Raw genomic sequence first — 19,964 nt, forward strand, 5'->3', positions numbered from 1 at the left:
TTTATATTGTTGGAACTCTGTATTTACTGATTCTTTCATTTTAGTGATTGCCAAGGTAAGACATGACAGAAGAAAACCACACTGTGGTGACTGAGTTTATCCTCACGGGACTCACAAATCATCCCACGCTGAAGGTTGTCTTGTTCCTACTGTTCCTTGTCATTTACCTCATCACCATGGTGGGCAATCTCGGACTGATTGCTCTCATCTGGAAGGACCCTCACCTTCACACCCCTATGTATTTATTTCTCAGCAGTTTAGCCTTTGCTGACTCATGTACTTCATCCTCAGTGACTCCAAAAATGCTTATCAACATTTTATCTAAAAATCATGAGATATCGCTTGTTGAGTGCTTTGCTCAATTTTATTTTATGGGCTCCAGTGCAACCACAGAATGTTTTCTCCTGACTGTGATGGCCTATGACCGCTATGTGGCCATATGCAACCCCTTGCTTTATCCAGTGCTGATGTCAAATAGACTTTGCATCCAGTTTATAGCTGTGACATATTTACTTGGTGCTCTGCATTTGGCAATTCATGTGGGTTTGCTACTGAGGCTGACTTTCTGCAGATCCAACATCCTACAATATTACTATTGTGAAATTTTACAACTTTTCAATGTTTCTTGCATTGATCCTTCCATTAACATGTTTGTGCTTTTAATCTTTTCAATTTCTATACAAGCCTTCACCTTTATAAACATCATGGTCTCATATATCCGTGTCCTCTTTGCCATTCTGAAAAAGAAGTCTGAGAAGGGCAGAAGCAAAGCCTTGTCCACCTGCAGTGCCCACCTGCTCTCGGTCTCCTTGTTCTATGGAACTCTTTTTCTCATATATGTTTGCCCTGGGTCTGGACCAGTGGGAGACAAAGAGAAGATGCTTTCTTTATTTTACACAGTAATAATTCCCCTGCTCAATCCATTTGTTTACAGCCTGAGGAACAAAGAGGTTATTGGTGCCTTTAGAAGAGTAGTAAGGAAAGAATAATTGTACAAATTTTCAGATATTTACCCCTCACATTATATGAAAATTAAGATGACAACATCAACAGAAAAGAAATAGCTCCTAAGTACTGGCCAGAACTCTGCCATTTCACTGGAAGGTCGGTACCCTCTACTGAGGACCTCCAGCTTTGAATTTTGTGTCTGATGCCCTGTTGGTTTCTTTCATATGGGTCAGGGAAGTTGTGGTAGCACAACTCATGAGCACCTTGTCTACAAATAATATCCTCTATTTTACTTGAGCTCTTAGCTTTTCAAAATAACTATATTCTTTGTCCTTTCCAAATTTGCAGATGTGAATTTGTAGTTTTACTATGACATCCTGAGACACATTTGCTGAGTCACAACTCTAATTGTTGTTGGCAGACAAAACTAGCAATTTGCAGGAATGAATAGTTTACCCCTCTGGACCTGGAAGTTAATAAGGTTTTTGACTTTTTACCACCCTAAACAACATTGTTAGATTGATAAAAATAAAACCGTGTTTCATGATGGAATGCATTCCAGAGAAGAAATGTACTATTGAATAACTGGAAAAGAAAAGTGGAATTGAGTATAAAAATGGTATTGAAGGATGGAGCTATAAGTTAAAACATTCAGCAACAAAATTTGTCATGTCTATATTTAGAGCTCAGAATACTATTTATCAACAATAGTGAATATATGTTCAATAATTTATAAAATTTAGTGCAGTGAAAAGAAATTCCATAGAGCTTCCTTGTATTTACATCATCATTGGGAAGTAGATTTTACGAGATTATCTGGTACCTAAAATTATAGAACTGCAAAGTTTTATCAATGAATTCTCAACTATAGATAATAACGATTGCAGGTACATATTGGATGTAAATTAATTGATAATACACTGCACAATTGTATATTTTAGTTTATGTGAATATTATTTTGTAGACATATGTGATTCATTCTTTTACAACAATTATATTCTTTTAATATATTTTTGAAAATAATTATATCAAAAGAATTAACTGCAAATTGTTGGACAGCTGACAGGTATGCCTTGTTCTACTAGTTGGAAGCAGCTTATTTTTTGCTGTATCAGTGGTTCCTACAATGTCACTGTATGTTTCCTATAAAGATGTAGCTGTGTGATATCTTTTAAAGTCATAGTTATATGTTGTATTTTATAACTTTACCCTATTGAATATGTACATTATTAGGGTAAAGTCAACTTGCGCATCTCATCCTAAAATAAATACCCTTATTCCCTCTCTGTGACAAAAGTTCTTTAAAATTATCCCACATAACTAAATTCATTGTCTCTCTCTCTCTTTTCTTTTGTTTTTGGAAACAGAGTTTCTCTGTGTAGCTTTGGAGCCTATCCTGGAAGTTGCTCTGTTAACCAGGATAAGTCTTGAACTCACAGAGATCTACCTGCCTCTGTCTCCCAAGTGCTGGTATTAAAGTTGTGTGCCACCATTGCCTGCTAAATTCGTTATCTTTTAAAAATTTTTTGTAGCCAGACATGGTGGCACATGACTTGAATTCTAGGACTCGGGCAGCAGAGACAGGCAGCTCTCTGAGTTTGAGTCCAGCCTGGTCTACAGAGTAATATTTCAGGACAGTCAGGGCTACACAGATAAATCCTTTAATGAAAAAGTAAAAGAAACATTATTTGTATGTGTAGGTAATTTTAACAATGCTGAATTCTTTTGAAAACTTTGTAATCTGTTTCCTAACCTTCCATCTTATATGTTATATAACATATTTTAATTGGAGTACCTACTTAAAATCTGTGTTATCAAAATCTCTTTCTCCCTCTCTCTCAGTTTTTTTTTTTTTTGAGACAGTGTTTCTCTATGTAGCCCAGGCTGTCCTGGAGCTCCCTCTGTAGACCAGGCTGGCCTCGAACTCGAACTCAAAGATCTGTCTCTGCCTCCCGAATGCTGGGATTAAAGTTGTGTGCCACCAACCACCCAGCTCAAAATGTCCTTCACTATCCCTAAAATTATACAAATTACCTTAGTTGTTAAGAGCACTGATGGTGTTGCAGAGGACTTGGGTTCAAGTCTCTGCATCCAGTTTACAGCTCACAACATGCTGTAACTCCCGTTTCTGGGATATCACAGACCTTCACACTCCCATCAGTACCAAGCATGCAGACGGTACACATACATGCATGCTTGCAAATATTAATCCACACACAAAAAGGTAATTCTTTAAAAATTTACAAATATAATTATGTCAGAATTATTTTAAAAATATTCAGAATATTCATATATGATACTACTTCAAAGAGAAAAGTTTAGCCATTCAAATGTTATCTTGTCTTGACACAAGATAACTTGTGTGTCAGTGCTTGGAGCTATTGATTGTGGTAACTTGTGGGGGTTATCAGTGAAAGTCAGATGATAGATTCAAACCCTGCTATTGGTGTGCAATGTATGGGTACAAGAGCTGAAAGGGCATTAAGTGAATTAATTATACTACAATGTATAATAAACAAGTTGGAGAATTATCTAACATAAATGAAATCTTATCCAGGATGATACTCTGGAAACTGAGAAATAAAAATTCCAGAAAAATAATGCAATATTTATGTCCTTGTGTAGTCTCACACACAGTGAATGGGAGAGAACTCACTGGACATCTTTTTAACTTTAAATTTAGTTTTTGAGAATTTCATACATGAGTAATATATTTACATCATTTCTACCCTTAACTTTCTCCCCTCCTACTCCTGTATCCTTACAAATTTATGAACATTTCTATGATTATAATTGCTACACACACACACACACACACACACACACACACACACTCCTGAGCCTATTTATGCTTACTCTTATATACATGGGTTTATAGTTGATTACTTGGGATTGGATAATCAATCAAGGGCTTGGCCTTGCAGAAGAATAGTTGTGGATCTGTAGTAGCCTCCACCTACTGAAGAAAGATGTTTTATTACTGAGGAGTAAGAGCCGTACTTATTTGTGAGTATACAAGTACGAATTAAGAATGTGGGTGTCGCCGGGAGGGTGTTGGTGGTGCATGCCTTTAATCCCAGCACTTAGGAGGATGAGGCAGGCAGATCTCTGTGATTTCGAGGCCAGCCTGGGTCTCCAGAGTGAGTGCCAGGGTAGGCTCCAAAGCTACACAGAGAAACCCTGTCTCAAAAAAAAAAAAGAAAAAAAAAGAATGTGGGTGTCAGTGAGGAGGCCTCAGAAATCTATTGGGCCTCTGGTAGTGGATAAGTATTTATCCCTAGCATACGAATGGACTTTGGGAGCCCATTTCACATAGAGGTATACTCCCTCAGACTAGACACAAGGGCCTAGGCCCTATCCCAAAGGATATGACAGACTCTGAAGACGCCCCCATGGAAAGCCTCACCCTCCCTGGGGAGAAGAAATGGTATGGGAAAGATATGTAGGGTGTTAGTGGGGAGGCAAGAGAGGAGGGGAGGGAGAAGGAACTAGTATTGACATGAAAAATAATCTTGTTTCTAATTTAAATAAAAATGGAGAAAACAAAAGAATTACATTGTTATAGGATAGTTGCACCAGCAGTTGGTGCTCCTGGAGGACCTATGACATCTCCAGTCCCAGGTTGTTGGCTAAATTTACAGTACCAGGCAGAGGTTTACTTCTAAGAGGGCCTTATGTTCATTTAGACAAATGTTGGTTACCATCTAAAATAACACTAACACTATTTTTGTCATTTTGGGCATTTTGCCAGGCTGGTTATTTTTTCTGCCTTTTAAAGTTGTGTAGGATTATTGATTGCTTTTCCCTCTTGTCAACTCGGATAGCACCTTCAGATTATATGTTCATTTGTCCTAATGGGGGAGGCTTTGTGACCATTTTCAGTGGATTCCTTGCATCTAAAGTGTGTGTTGATTTTATTAATGGGGTCTTACTGTCAAGTTCTGGGAGGCAACCAAGGGTAAAGGCAATAGTGTAAATAGTGTATATTGTTTGGTAAATCTCTTTGGCACACTTCCGACAACAACTCAAAGTGAGGTTTCTCTGAGCCTTTTTTTTTTTTTTTTGATGGTCTACTGCTCTTGAAGGAACTCTTATGGTCCAATGTAATTTAGTTTCAATAAGTCTTCTACAGTGGTTCCCCTCCCAGTTTTTCCTATTCACCCTTCATAGCACCTGTGTCCCAATATCCTCCTCTCTAGGATTCTCCTGCTCTCCCTCTTCCTCCATGGTCCCATTCTATCTTCCTGGCTTCTGCAGTTATCAGGATAAATATTCAAATCTAAAGCCTCCGAGCTAAGTTCCACAAAGGGAGAGCATGTATCTGCAATGCCTCACTCACTATAATATTTTCCAGTTTCAGCTGGGTGCTATTAGCTCATGCCTTTCATCCCAGGAATTGGGAGGCAGAGACAAGCAGATCTCTGTGAGTTCAAGGCCAACCTGGTCTACAAGAGCTAGTTCCAGGACAGCTAGGGTTTCTACACAGAGAAACCCTGTCTTGAAAAAACAAATGTAAAAAAGAAGTTTATTGCCATGCACAAAATTTAAGTCCAAATGTATCATTGATCTCAACATAAATCCAGTCACACTGAATCTATTGGAAGACAAAGTGGAAAATACCCTTGAATTAATTGGTACAGGAAACCACTTCCTGAACATAACACCAGTAGCACAGACACTGAGATCCACAATTAATAAATGGGACCTCCTGAAACTGAGACACTTCTACAAGGCAAAGGACACAGTCAACAAGACAAAACGAAAGCCCACGGATTGGGAAAAGATATTCACCAAGCGCACATCCAACAGAGGACTGATCTCCAAAATATACAAAGAACTCAAGAAGCTATTCTCGAAAACACCAAACAATCCAATTAAAAAGTGGGGTACAGAACTAAATAGACAATTCTCAATAGAGGAATCTAAAATGGCTGAAAGACACAGAAGAAAGTGTTCAACATCCTTAGCCATCAGGGAAATGCAAATCAAAGCAACTCGGAGATACCATCTTACTCCTGTCAGAATGGCTAAAATCAAAAACACCAATGACAGTTTATGCTGGAGAGGATGTGAAGAAAAGGGAACACTCCTCCACTGCTGGTTGGAATGCCAACTCATAAAGCCACTTTGGAAATCTGTATGGTGATTCCTCAGGAAAATGGGAATCAGTCTACCACAAGATCCAGCAATTCCACTCCTAGGCATATTCCCAAAAGAAGCACATTCATACAAGGACATCTGTTCAACTATGTTCATAGCAGCATTATTTGTAATAGCCAGAACCTGGAAACAACCTAGATGCCCCTCAACTGAAGAATAGATAGAGAAAATGTGGTACATTTACACAATGGAGTACTACTCAGCGGGGAAAAAAGGAATGGAATCTTGAAATTCGCAGGCAAATGGGTGGAACTAGAAGAAACCATTCTGAGTGAGGTAACCCAGTCACAAAAAGACAGGCATTGTATGTACTCACTCATATGTGGATTTTAGACATAGAGTAAAGGATTGCCAGCCTGCAGCCCAGGCTGCTGGAGAGGCTGGTAAACAAGGAGGACCCTAAGAGAGACATACATGGTACCCTGGAGAAGGGGATAGGAAAAAGATCTCCTGAGAAAATTGGGAGCATGGGGGAGGGGCGAGGGGAAGAAGAGGAGGGGTGAGGAAGACGTGATGGGACAGGGAGGTTGAGTTGGGGGAAGAACAGAAGAGAGCAAGATAAGAGATAATATAATAGAGGGAGACATTATAAGTTCAAAGAGAAATCAGGCACTAGGGAAATGTCTGGAGAGCTACAAAGATAACATCAACTAACAATCTAAGCAACAGAGGAAAGGCTACCTTCAATGCCCTCCCCTGATAATGAGATTGATGACTAATTCATATGCCATTGTATAGCCTTTATCCAACAGCTGGTAGAAGTAGAAAAAGTCACCCACAGCTAGACCTTGAACTGAACTGAAATCCAGATGCAGAGAAGGAGGAGTGATGAGCAAAGGGCTCCACACCAGGCTGGTGAAACCCACAGAAACAGCTGACCTGAACAAGGAAAAACTCTTGGTCCCCAGCATGGGACTGATCCAGACCCCCTGAATGTGGGTGTCAGTGAGGACACCTTGGAAATCTATCGGGCCTCTTGTAGTGGATCAGTACTTATCACTACTATAAGGAATGGACTTTAGGAGCCCATCCCACATGAAGGGATACTCCCTGAGCCTAGACACAAGGGGGTTGGCCTAGGCCCTGTCCCAAAGACTATGACAGACTTTTAAGACCCCCTATGGAAGGCCTCACCCTCCCTGGGGAGCAGAAAGGGTATGAGATAGGTAGAGCTTTAGTTGGGGGGGCAGGGGAGGAGCGGAGGGTGATGGACCTGGGATTGACATGTAAAATGATTTTCTTTCTAATAAAAAACAAAATAAAATTCCAGTTTCATTACTTTACCTGGAAATTTGAGGATATTGGTGTTCTTTTCAGCTGAGTAGAACTCCATTTTGTACACACACCATATTTTTATTATCCATTCATCAGTTGAATAACATCTAGGTTGTTCCCAATTGCAGTTGAAGATTCTAAGTTTCCTTTTGGCCTTCCCACTATGAACTGATCAATCTTAACATCAACAAAGCTCTTCCCAGGGTATGAGAGCTTTTCACTAAACTCAGACTTGGCAAAACATTCCCACCTTAGAACTTTCTGTCTGGTCTAACCTCTTCATAAGTGCTCTTTATGAGCTGGGAAATCAAGATTTTTTATACCTTCATTCTAAAACACAGAAGAAATGACAAATTTACAACTTATAACAATGTAACAGGGCACAGTAATATGCTTAGAGAAACAGCTATAGATTTTAGGGATGTAGAATTTTCTTCAGAGTTAGAACGTTTGATACATTCCATATTATCATGCCACAGAGCTTAATCACAGCATTGGTGCTAGACATGCATATAGTGATAACACCAGTTTAAAGACTAAATATGATTCACAGTAAATATCAACTCTCAGAGACAAAATAATTTAGTTACTAACAAATCACATAGAAATGCATTTTGCAAAAACTCAAGATGTTGATTTTGTATAGGACATCACTAAGACAAGTGTGTTTCATTTGCTTTAAACATCTGGTAAAGCCCAAATGGAAAGTAGTCATGTAAATAACAAGAACAACAAAATGTAATTTTAAAACATCCCAATAAAACTGTAGGAGGATGGGGGAAGGACCAAACCTGAATGTGTCCAACATTTTTATGTCTTTAATTTTGTGTTTCCATGAGCTGGATTTGTCTTTGTTCAACATGTTTCTTCTAACTTGGCCTGGCATTTGCATTTAACAGAAGTCATGAGAAAAATAATACATGTCCACAGAAAGTTAACTATGACCCTCTACTGTGGAACTAGTTATGTGGATAATTTGGTGATTAGTTCACCATTCCCAGAACAACCTTTACTTCATCCTCCTGGGGATCTCTGGGATGCATTAAGGGAATTTTGAAGTGGTTTAAACAATCATTTTGATATAGAAATAATAAATGGTGCCTCCTTCTAGTCTGGAGTTTCCACACAAATAATATTGCTTCTTCCTATACCTTTTGTGTTTCTTCCTGAAAACTAGTAGCATTCCATTTTCTACTGCTTTAAAGGATTTAGGTGAGACTGAAAAAGATTTGTACAATTCTGTTTTAGCTTTGCAACGTATCTGCAGATAACAAAATATAGAAGCCAGAGATTGAAATACTAAATAATATTAAAGAAAATCAGCACCCAACATATTTATTAGCATAAGTAACTACCCACATGAGCATGAGCAATAGACATTTTATTGTTTATGAAGGTAAGAAAATTTTCAGGAAGTTGGGATGGGAACTTCGAGTAATAGAAAATAAATGAATGATTAGAAAGTTTCAACATACTCAAATTGTGTGAACCTTTCTCACTGAAGTACAAGCCGAGGCTCAAATATTACTTAGTTTTGTATTTAGATTGAGGAAGTTTTGGCTTTAGGATGTGTGTGTATGTGCATTTGTGTCTTTGTGTGTATGTGTATATGTGTGTGTTCATGTGTGTGTGTGTGTGTGATTGTATGTATGTATGTGTGTGTATGTGTTTGTCCATGTGTGTCTGTGTGTGTGATTGTGTATATGTATGTGTGTGTATATGCATGTGTATGACTGCAATAAAAATTCTTTGATTTCATGGATAATGAGACCATGGGTTTTGATGAATGTAATGAATGTAGAATCCTTATACTTCTTATGTTTCACAGACTTAAATTTATGAAGAAAAGCTACAATACAGTATTTTTGCATGATACATATTCTGCCTGTAAGGATATTCTTACTTTATTAGTTGGAAATCAATTTTTGTATGAGTTTTTCTAACTGAAGAACAATCTAATGCTCAAATATTCATTTTTAGAATGAGGAAATATTGGCTTTAGGCTGTGTGTGTGTGTGTGTGTGTGTGTGTGTGTGTGTGTGTGTGTGTGTGTTAAGTGTATTATTTAATTAAAGACAAAATTCTTTAATTCTCAATGTAAAAACATTTTAAAAATTTAATGAAAAATAGACCATGATCTTGAGAGAGAGCAAGGAGGGGTTTATAAGAGGAGTTATGGGAGAAAAGTGAATAGCAAAATGCTGTGATTATTTTACAATCTGAAAAATAAAAGAATTAATAAAAACACAGGTAAGAATTGTGAAAATCATTCTTCATGGATTTTCAGTGAAAATAAACTTACATCTCACAGTTGGCTACTTATAGAGATCTTTAACTTTGAGAAGTGTAACATTTAGTTAAATTTTAAAAGCTATAAATCCTGTTTATATACCATTTTTTCATGGTAAAAATATTTTTACATTCCTTAAGCATTGTGAACATAATTCCGTAAATAAGGAAATTGGCACATAACACAGCAATGCATACGTATACTACCAAGAGATTTTTTCTTTTCAAAAATATTAAGCAGTAAATAGTAGCACACCTTTGCAAAAGATGGGCCACCAGGTGACAAAAGGTGGATCGATCACTTGTGTACAAGGCCAATCTAGTCCACAAAGCAAATTTTAGTCCATCAAAACCCATATAGTAAGACCTTATATCAAGAAAGGAAAAAATAGGAAAACTGAGTTCCTTCAGACAGTATTTATTAGTCATGAATAAAGTCTTTGTTTCATGGAAATAGTCAATTTTACATTATAAAGTAACAAAATACAGGAATATACAGAATATTACATTAGTGAAATTACTGAAAAATCTGTTACTACATTTGAATTGTAAGCATACCTAGTCACACTGAAAAGATTTTACATTAAATTATTCATGTTGAGTGGGTTATTTTGAGAATGCACTGTGTATGTAAATGTAGACATTATGTGGACTGAAATATTTATTTATGTATTGAGGAATTTGTATGTATATATATAGTATATAAATAAATAGATATATTAACAAAGAAAGAAAAAGAGGCCAAGGACTTGAGAGAAAGATGAAAAAGAGATTTATTGGAAGGCTTGAAGGGAGGGGAGGAAATGATGTAACTACATTTTAACTAAAAAATAAAATGTGAATTTTAAAAAGTAGTCATATGCAGATAAAAATGTAAACACTAAGGAAATGAAAAGCTCCCTTTAGAAATACATCACAAGCCATGACAATTACATCATTGTTTTTTGACTGTTCCTTACTTGTTATTTCATTCTAGTGATTGTCCATGGTAGACATGACAGTAGGAAACCAGACTCTGGTGACTGAGTTTGTCCTCACAGGACTCACAGATCATCCGAGGCTGCAAGTTCTGCTCTTCCTCGTGTTCTTCATCATCTACCTCATGACCATGGTGGGCAACCTTGGACTGATTGCTCTCATTTGGAAGGACCCTCACCTTCACACTCCTATGTACTTATTCCTGGGAAGTTTAGCTTTTGCTGATGCGTGTGCTTCATCCTCTGTGACCCCCAAGATGCTTATCAATTTTTTATCTAAGGATCATAAAACATTCTTGGTTGAGTGCTTTACCCAGTTTTATTTCTTTGGATCCAGTGCAACCACAGAATGTTTCCTTCTGTCAGTAATGGCCTATGACCGCTATGTGGCCATATGCAATCCTTTGCTTTATCCAGTGATGATGTCCAGTAACCTCTGTATGCAATGTATACATGTTTCATATATTGTTGGTTTTCTGCACTCAGCAATTCATGTGGGTTTGTTAGTGAGATTGAATTTTTGCAGATCCAACATCATCCATTATTTCTACTGTGAAATTTTGCAATTATTCAAAATTTCCTGCACTGATCCTACAATTAATGTCCTTCTGGTTTTAATATTTTCAGCTTTTATACAAGGTTTTACTTTTATTACTATTATCATCTCATACTTCTGTGTCCTTCTTGCCATCTTGAAAACAAAGTCTGAGAAAGGCAGAAGCAAAGCCTTCTCCACCTGCAGCTCCCACCTGCTCTCAGTGTCCTTGTTCTATGGCACCCTCTTCCTCATGTATGTGCGCCCTGGGTCAGGGTCTGGTGAAAACAATGACAAAATGTATTCTTTGTTTTACACAATAATAATTCCCTTTCTAAATCCCTTTATATACAGTCTGAGGAACAAAGAGGTATTATCTGCCTTAAGAAGAAAAATAAAGAAATAAATAGTTGACAAATAAGTTTCAGAGCATTTCTTCCTTCTGAAGGGGGCGAGGCAATCTCTAGAAAGATGGATTAGAATGTGTTCTGCCAGGTCATCAGATGCTCATGAGCTCCCTGTGAAGGAAGTGGGCTTCTCATTATACTTCGCCCTAAAGTTTGGCACTAACCCGCAGTTAGTGCATTCAGAAACACTATGCGTCCTTGCTGCTGAGTATTTAGCTTCTTCAGACTAAGTATCTCTTAGGGGCTTCCAAATTTATAAGGAATAATAATACTACTAAGAAATAGTGGAAAATGATTAACAAAAGTCAGTTCCAATTGAGGAAGGAATAGAGTTACTTTCTTGAACGGTCTCACTCTACTCTCCTAGACCAGAAAGTTAATTGTGGCTTTTTAGATTTTTGACATGTATAGAGTGATGAAATGAATCTCTATCTCTTGGTAGAGTATATTCCCAAGAAATGTAGAATTTCAGTACAAACATTGGGAAATGATAGAGTTCAAAAACAATATTGTAGGATATTAGGAAGGGAAATGGAAATTGGAATGTGTTTAAAGGATCGGGTATTAAAAAATCATTGCTCATGCTTCTAACTCAGCATATATTTTTATTAATATTCCAAGTACTGAGGAACTCAAGAATTTATAAATTTTAGAATATTTTGGTTTAGTAAAAGAAATGCCAGAAATCAGCCTGTGGTTGCCATTTCCACTGTTAAAATATTTGCACAGAAGATAAGGAAATTGTATCAGTTATGCAAAATTTACTAGGAAGAATGAAAATCTGTAGCCATGAATTCTCTCTTGGGTACTGCTTGAGAATCTGTTCTCACAATTTTATTTTTAATGCTTATTACATAGAATTAGATGAATCAACTATAAACAGCATAATCACACTCCTCATTCAATCTGGCTCATTTGAGGACATTTATGAAAGAAAATGATCTTAAAAAGAAGAATTAAAGTTTCATGATTGAAAAATAAAAATAAGTTTATTGTGAACAATTATAAAAATAGTTATTGTTAATTCATTCATTCCAAGAAATTTGTATATATTTTAGCTAAGTATTTAGGTATGAAACTAATATCTTCTATCACAAATCTATTGTTAAAAATATTTTTAGAGAAGTACAACTTCTTTATTATACCCTTCAGAGTCTTTACATTAGGTTTCCAATAGCAAAAGAACAAAATTTCTTCTAAAAATATTGTTTATGTTAATATTTGGTTTTATTGTCTTTAATATTTGATCTGTACTTGTAGGAAACTTTCTCGACATCATACAGCCTATGAGATTCATTTTACAAATATTAAAGTAAAATTTTCCATAACAAGTTTATTTTTATTCTTAGCAACATTCTTTTTTCTACATTTTACTTTTGATCTTTTAAAAAGTGTTGCTGTAAATACTTTTAATTACTTATAAACTCATGAATACACTTATTTCTTCATTGTATGATATGTACTATTTATATACTATTTTCTCTATAGTCACACATATAATATATGATTCTGCATGTTTTATTTGTTGAGACAGGGTTTCTCTGTGTAGCTTTGGAGTGTATCCTGGCACTTGCTCTGGAGACCAGGCTGGCCTTGAACTCACAGAGATCTGCCTGCCTCTGCCTCCCCAGTGCTGGGATTAAAGGTGTTGGCCACCAAAGCCTGGCAATATTTTCAATACAGTCCCTTGTCTTACATTAGACTTCCTTGAATGGAAAACAGTAACAGTTCTTTCATGTTGAGGAAATTGACTTTAGATCCATATAACCTCTTGACATGATTACTGAATGGAAATGTTCATGGGTCTATTGTTTCACTCAGTAGTCAAGGTTTTTCACTCTATAGCCTGTATTTTATGAAATACTGATTTACTGATGAATGGAAGCAAATCAAATACTCCTGTAGATATAAGATTGGTTGCTGAAGGGTATATGTATTAGGATTTCTTAACATTTTTCATTTCATAATACTCTTGTGTGATGAGAAATGATGGTATAAGCAAATTAAAAGCCTTTAATATTTGTAATTAAACTATTACATTTCTGTAAGAGCAGAAAACTTTGTATGAGAAGTAATAACAAAGCAATTCATAACATCCAATAGTCTGGAATCTGAATGAAACTATTTCACAATGGGTTTATTGGTCTTACTTGTTTTGATGAATATGTAATTTTAAAAACAATTACTTCTTTTACTTTTTTGACATTGCATTATAAATACATCATTTCTTCCTTTCATTCCATCCCTTCAAAATCTCTCACCCTGCTCTCTCTCAAATCCATGCCCCCTTGTATATTGTTTCTGTGTGTGTAGTCCTAAAAACATAAGTACAACCTGCTCTGTCTGCATAATGTTAAATGCATGTTTTTAGGGATGACTGGTTGGTTTGGATAACCATCGAGTGTATGCTTCCCTGGATAAGAGAATTTCTCCCACTCCCCTTAGCTGTCTAAAGTTCTACTTTTGAGTTCAGTGTCAATACTTAAATGAAGTCCCACTGCAACTCTGCAAGCACTGCCAGAAACACCTCAGGTCCACTACTTGTTTGAATTTGAAAAATCAATTTTTGGTTGTTATGAATCCTGAAACCTTTTTCAGAGTTGGCAACTATGCCATGATCTCACAGGGGATCAAACCCCATAGTTTAAGGAGCTGAGATTTAGGTCTCTAGTAATAAGTCATTATTTGATTAACTCAGACAAACCTATCCTAGTCAAAGCCTTCAGAGTGTGAAATTTCATCATACAGATTGTCTAAACAGGTTAAAATTGTCATCTCTGAGAGGAAATAGTCTAAAGTAGAATTTTGGATATTGAAATTCTAATATATTATTGTACTGAATAATATTTATTAGTATAAAGTGTGTGATACCCTAAGGGACCAATTTGGACTTCTTATAGGCGTCCAAACCCTCAGTGCCCAGTAGAGCAGCCTCACCTGGTCCTCTAGAGAACCCTGGGCTTTGGGGAATTCCAGTTCTCTAGCCCTTCATCTTCTGGAAAAATCAGACAGGGATGCAATTGTTAGGTTCTTCGTTGAGGAGAAACTCATATAAACAAAGTTTTCTGTGCTTGGGCAATGGAACTTTCAAGAGTGTCACCAGGGGAGGAATTTCTATCTATGGTACTGCCTTCCTGTTCCATTGTGTTCTACTTTGGAAAGTAGAGTGCTCCTAAAGATCATAGGCATGTCTTTTGAGATACAGATAGAAAGGAGTTCTATAACGTGTACCGTCCCTTCCCTAGAGAATTAAGAATGCTATTTCTTTCATAATAATTTTATATTTGGCTTTGGATCCCAACACACCTTGATATAAATGAGGGCAGCACAGCAGCAATAATGAATTATATGTATATTTTAACTTCGTGGCATAATACAAATAAGCGAAGTAGCTTGAAATGTTCTCTTAAATGATACTTTAAATTTTTTGATACTTTGGATTTTTAAACTAACTACTAGCTTTTAAGTTCTCATGGATTAGAGTGTTAATTTAAAATTAATTTCAAGGAGCCACATGCCATGTATGCTCATTGGCATATGAGCAATAATTCTGATGATTTCCAGTACAAAGATGGACTGTGTTCTGCCTACTCACATTTTCTGACCAAGTTTTTTAGGTGAGTAAGGAAAAATGTTCACTCTTCTTTGTGTTACTTTACTTCCAATAATTTCTTTAGGTAATATGCAAAAGCTTTGTATTATATGTGAATAAATATATAACAGAGAACATATATGAAACATGTTTCATGGAATGATTTTGGTATATGTTTAGGTTCACACAGAGAGATAGATATAGAAAACATGCAGGAAATATTTCTCAGTACTTTTCCTTACATTTATGATTTAATTATGTCCCATATGCCAAGCTATTTGAGATTTTGAATTTTTTGCAATAATTGAGCCTGTACTGAAGCAGAAATATGAATTTACCTAATATTTATAAATTTTGGCACTGTGTTTATTATCAGTATATAGGAACCAACTTCGTTAATTTTATTCTGTTAAAAAAAACAGGACAAAAATAATTGGTGAAGTATGCGTTCTCAAGTTGAAATATTATAAGATTTCTCGGAAAATGTTTTTCTAATTCTTTTAATTGTAATGAAAATCAGAATATAAACACAGAAAGAAGCCGGGAGTTGGTGGCACACGCCTTTAATCCCAGCACTCAAGATGCAGAGGCAGGCGGATCTCTGTGAGATCGAAGCTAGCCTGGTCTACAGAGCGAGTGCCAGGATAGGCTCCAAAGCTACACAGAGAAACCCTGTCTCCAAAAAGAAAAAAAAAAAAACAAACCAAAAACAACAACAACAACAACAAAAAAACCAAAAAAACAAAAACACACAGGAAGAAATCTTGGCCAGTGACTATATATATGTATTTAAACATGAACCACACAAACATAGTGAAGGGAATTTTAATGTTTATTTAATGGTTAATTTTAATGTTTTACAAATGTATGTCCTCTAGGAAAATATGTGTTTACTTGTACAAGACAAAAACAAGTACCTCTGCAGTAAGACATAGAGCCCTTTGGGTATATTCTAAGAGTGATACTGCTGGCTCTTGTGGTAGATGTATTTTCAGGGTTAGGAGGAAGCTCCATACTTATTTCCATAGTGGCTGCACCCACGTTCACTCCCAGCAGCAATGAATAAGCATCGTCCTTTCCTGCATTCTCATCAGCATATGTTGTCACTTGTTTAATTAATCTTGGCTATTCTGGCTGAGGTAAGAAGAAATCTCAAACTGGTTTTGATTTTCATTTCCCTCATACAGAAGGACTTTGAATATTTAAAAAGGTGTTTCTCAGCCATTTGTGTTTCTTTTGAGAACTCTATTTCCATGCCACACTTTAAAAAATTAAGTTATTGCTTCTCTTGCTGTTTAGCTTTTAAAGTTCTTTGTATATTCTAGATACTAATCTTCTGTCAGACTTTTCCCATTCTGCAGGCTCACACTTTATTCATGTGATGGTGTCCTTTATTAAAATGCTCAGTATTGGCTATAGCAAATAAACACCAAGGCTAAAACAAACATTAATCCCAAGTCTCTGAACCTTGAAGCTTCTTCTGATTCTCAGCCTTCTAGTCTTTCCTCTCCACTCTGTCTTCCCTTCCACAGTTCACCTCTATACCTTTATCAAACTCTTCCTCTTTCTCATTTCATTTTCTTTCACCTACACAAATTTCACCTACAAACCATTTCTAGTTTTCCTGTGATTTCTTCTTATTGCCTTCCTCTTCCCTCAAGTCACTTTTTATCCTTTGTTGAAAAGCTGTTCTTACTGTAGTCTAGAAGCACTGGACAAATGCCAACTGTCTTCCATAGTTTCTAGAATATTCTACATCATTCCTTCTTTTAATATCATTTCTTTTTTGTATGGTTCCTTACTTCTCATTAACAATGTTGTTCTTTTATATAAATTCTATGATATGTAGTAAGGTGTTTTCACCTAGGCCATTACAATTTTCTTAATTGTCAACACTTGGAAATCTCTAGTCATTCATCCAGAGCTTTTATTTTGGCCTCTGGCACTGTGCAGAAAGAGATTCAGGCTGTCACATGTAATTATGATTAACCCTTAGTAGACCCAACAAAACTGAGTTAATGTTGTAATTTAAGAAAAGTGATGCTTGGGAGACAGATGCCATGTGACAAGGTTCAAGCAGAGGGTTTTTTTTATTAGGGAAAGGGGAAAGGGAAGAGGTGAGATCAGTCTCTGGAAACAGGAGCCAGAGAAGAGAGGAGAAAGGAAAGAGGGGAAGAGAGAAGAAAGAGAGGAAAAGAGAGGGAGAGGGGGGAGAAAGAAAGAGAAAAGGATGGGAGCTAGGCAGGGTCCTTTTAAAAGGGAACATAGTGAATGTGCACAGGTGGTGCTTTAGTGGCTGTTGGTGAGGGTGTATTCTGTCAGAACCCCAAGCACAGGCCAGTACAGAAGCCTGAATACTAACAAATGCCTCCTGCTTGCTTTGTAATAACAACAGAACAGTGCACCTAAATTCTCAAGGTAAATTCTAAAAGACCTTCTATACAGTTACCAAATATTTTACTCCTACTTTTATTAAACATCCAGTTTATATCTTAACACAGCACATAGTATGGGCTCTATATCATGAAGCATATCCAATTTATCCCTCCGTCCTCATAACACTTCCCAATGTCCCCTTACACACAATAGTTAGCTTCAAATGAATTTAAAAATCACCTGGAGACGATTTAAAAGGTAGATCATTGTTTATAAATTACTGAACCAATATCTGTAGTTACATCTCTTAATATTTTTTTCTTTTTTTGGAACACAGTTTACTCTGAAACTTAATTTTCTTAAGAGGATCTTGCAATAGGGACGATATAACCTTTGTCTGTCCCACCCACCCATAGGCCTATAGTCTAACAGGGTAGGGGAGCCTAGTAATTTCTTGAGACTAAAACCCTGCCAGCACTATGGCTAATACACTGCAAAGTCAGCCTTCAGAGGGCCATAAAGGGAGGCATGCCTTTTCTGATCTGTATGCTATTTTACTTATTTCTTTTCACTTATTTTACAACCTGATTACAGTTCTCTCAGTCTACTTTTGTGCAAACATTCCCAGACAGCTCTGAAATAAAATCTGCTTTTGGAACTTCTGTATAGCATAAGAACTTCCTATACCTTTGAATCTAGCTTCCTCCCAGAACCCCACTTTATTGCTTCTATATAATTAATTAAAATTAATTAGATATTTCCTCCAACCATTATCTATTATGTTTTCATTGCATCAATGCACTATCTTTTAATTGAATGAAACCATACAATTCAGTTCACTTTATAATTCAGGAGCTTTAAACATCTTTGCAATAACAGGGAGTCAATAATGCAGATACTGAATTTTCCTACAGAACCAATGGATTTTCTACACATTTCATGAATGTTTACAAGGTATCATGTTATTGTTAAATCTATTAAAATATTCACATGTTAAAATTATATTAATGAATTGAAATATTTCTTAAATTTCAAAAATAATTTCCATTTAATATATTCAAACTGAACAAAATTCAAAGGTCATTCTGATAAGTACCAGTGTATTTTAAATACATTATCAAAATTTCACTTTAAGTACCAGTGTATTTTAAATACATTATCAAAATTTCACTTTACGAGTCCTTTGTAAATACTGTCTGAATTTGCTGCCCTTTCATTTCAGGGACATACAATGAGGACATGGGAACAGAGAATGTAACACTGCTGACACAATTTGTTCTCACAGGACTCACTCATCCGCCACAGTGGAGAATCCCCCTGTTCCTACTGTTCTTAGTGATCTATCTCATTACCATCGTGGGGAACCTTGGTCTAATTGCTCTCATATGGAATGACTCTAGCCTTCACATCCCCATGTACCTATTTCTAGGGAGTTTAGCCTTTGTGGACACTTGGCTATCATCCACAGTGACACCAAAGATGCTTCTCACCTTCATAGCTAAGAGTAAACTGATCTCTCTCTCAGAATGCATGATACAGTTTTTTTCATTTGTAATGTGTGCAACCATGGAATGTTTTCTCTTGGCAGCAATGGCCTATGATCGCTATGCAGCAATATGTAAACCTTTACTTTACCCAGTGATCATGACAAACAGATTGTGCGTACGTCTGCTAGTCTTGACCTTTGTAACTGGAATTCTTCATGCTTCAATTCATGAAGGCATGTTATTCAGATTAACCTTCTGTAATTCCAACATAATACATCACTTTTACTGTGATGTTATGCCTTTGCTAAAGATTTCCTGTACCGACCCTTCTCTTAATTACTTAATTGTTTTTATTTTTTCTGGCTCAATCCAAGTATTCACCATTTCAACTATTCTAGCCTCTTACACACTTGTTCTGTGTACAGTCTTAAAAAAGAAATCTGCCAGAGGCATAAAGAAAGCCTTCTCTACCTGTGGGGCCCATCTCTTGTCGGTGTCTTTATACTATGGTTCTCTTCTCTTCATGTATCTGCTTCCTGCATCTCAAAAAGCTCAGGATGAAGACATGATGGACTCTGTATTTTACACTGTCATAATCCCTGTGATGAATCCAATTATCTACAGTCTGAGAAACAAGCAAATCAAAGATTCACTGGAAAAATTCATTAAGAGAAATGTTTAGGTCTCATGTTACTAAATATTGTCTTTTTTTCTAACTATTACAAACTTGTGTTGGCTTAACATGATTGTATTTTGTTCATGATATAAAGTATCTTCCAATTGCACCTGTTCTAGCATTTTAATGAATTAATGTGTAAATGCCAATTTCTTTCAAATATTTTTATGTGTATTTTCAATAATACAAAGATTTATAGTCAAATATTATACTATAATATAGTGGCAGCTTATCAAACTGGT

At 36.2% G+C, this 19,964-nt stretch overlaps 3 protein-coding genes across 4 annotated transcripts; all 3 read left to right on the forward strand.

The window, feature by feature from the left end:
- Nucleotides 1-53: 53 nt before the first annotated feature.
- On the forward strand, nucleotides 54-989 carry LOC100751186 (olfactory receptor 5AC1-like). The gene has a single exon (XM_027413248.1). The coding sequence runs from the start codon at nucleotides 63-65 to the stop codon at nucleotides 987-989; it is 927 nt and encodes a 308-aa protein (XP_027269049.1). The 5' UTR covers nucleotides 54-62.
- A 7,094-nt stretch (nucleotides 990-8,083) lies between these two features.
- LOC100751478 (olfactory receptor 5AC1-like) lies at nucleotides 8,084-11,590 on the forward strand. Of its 2 annotated transcripts, XM_027413335.1 has the most exons (2): nucleotides 8,084-8,090; nucleotides 10,677-11,590. In XM_027413335.1, exons 1-2 carry the CDS (start codon nucleotides 8,084-8,086, stop codon nucleotides 11,588-11,590), a joined length of 921 nt encoding a protein of 306 aa, XP_027269136.1. The 2 variants fall into 2 exon arrangements, with proteins under 2 accessions (XP_027269136.1, XP_027269135.1); XM_027413334.1 differs by lacking the exon at nucleotides 8,084-8,090 and having other exon boundaries at nucleotides 10,667-11,590.
- Nucleotides 11,591-18,795: 7,205 nt separating this feature from the next.
- On the forward strand, nucleotides 18,796-19,728 carry LOC100751765 (olfactory receptor 187-like). The gene has a single exon (XM_027413336.1). It carries the CDS (start codon nucleotides 18,799-18,801, stop codon nucleotides 19,726-19,728), a length of 930 nt encoding a protein of 309 aa, XP_027269137.1. The 5' UTR covers nucleotides 18,796-18,798.
- The last annotated feature ends 236 nt before the right edge of the window (nucleotides 19,729-19,964 follow it).

This window comes from Cricetulus griseus, chromosome 4 (assembly GCF_003668045.3).
Source record: "Cricetulus griseus strain 17A/GY chromosome 4, alternate assembly CriGri-PICRH-1.0, whole genome shotgun sequence".
NCBI classification, from domain to species: Eukaryota; Metazoa; Chordata; class Mammalia; order Rodentia; family Cricetidae; genus Cricetulus; species Cricetulus griseus.

What these genes read in the sequence shown, in the direction of transcription:
- LOC100751186 (XM_027413248.1), top strand. Translation starts at nt 63, where the DNA reads ATGACAGAAGAAAACCACACTGTGGTGACTGAGTTTATCCTCACGGGA.
- LOC100751478 (XM_027413334.1), top strand. Translation starts at nt 10,667, where the DNA reads ATGACAGTAGGAAACCAGACTCTGGTGACTGAGTTTGTCCTCACAGGA.
- LOC100751765 (XM_027413336.1), top strand. Translation starts at nt 18,799, where the DNA reads ATGGGAACAGAGAATGTAACACTGCTGACACAATTTGTTCTCACAGGA.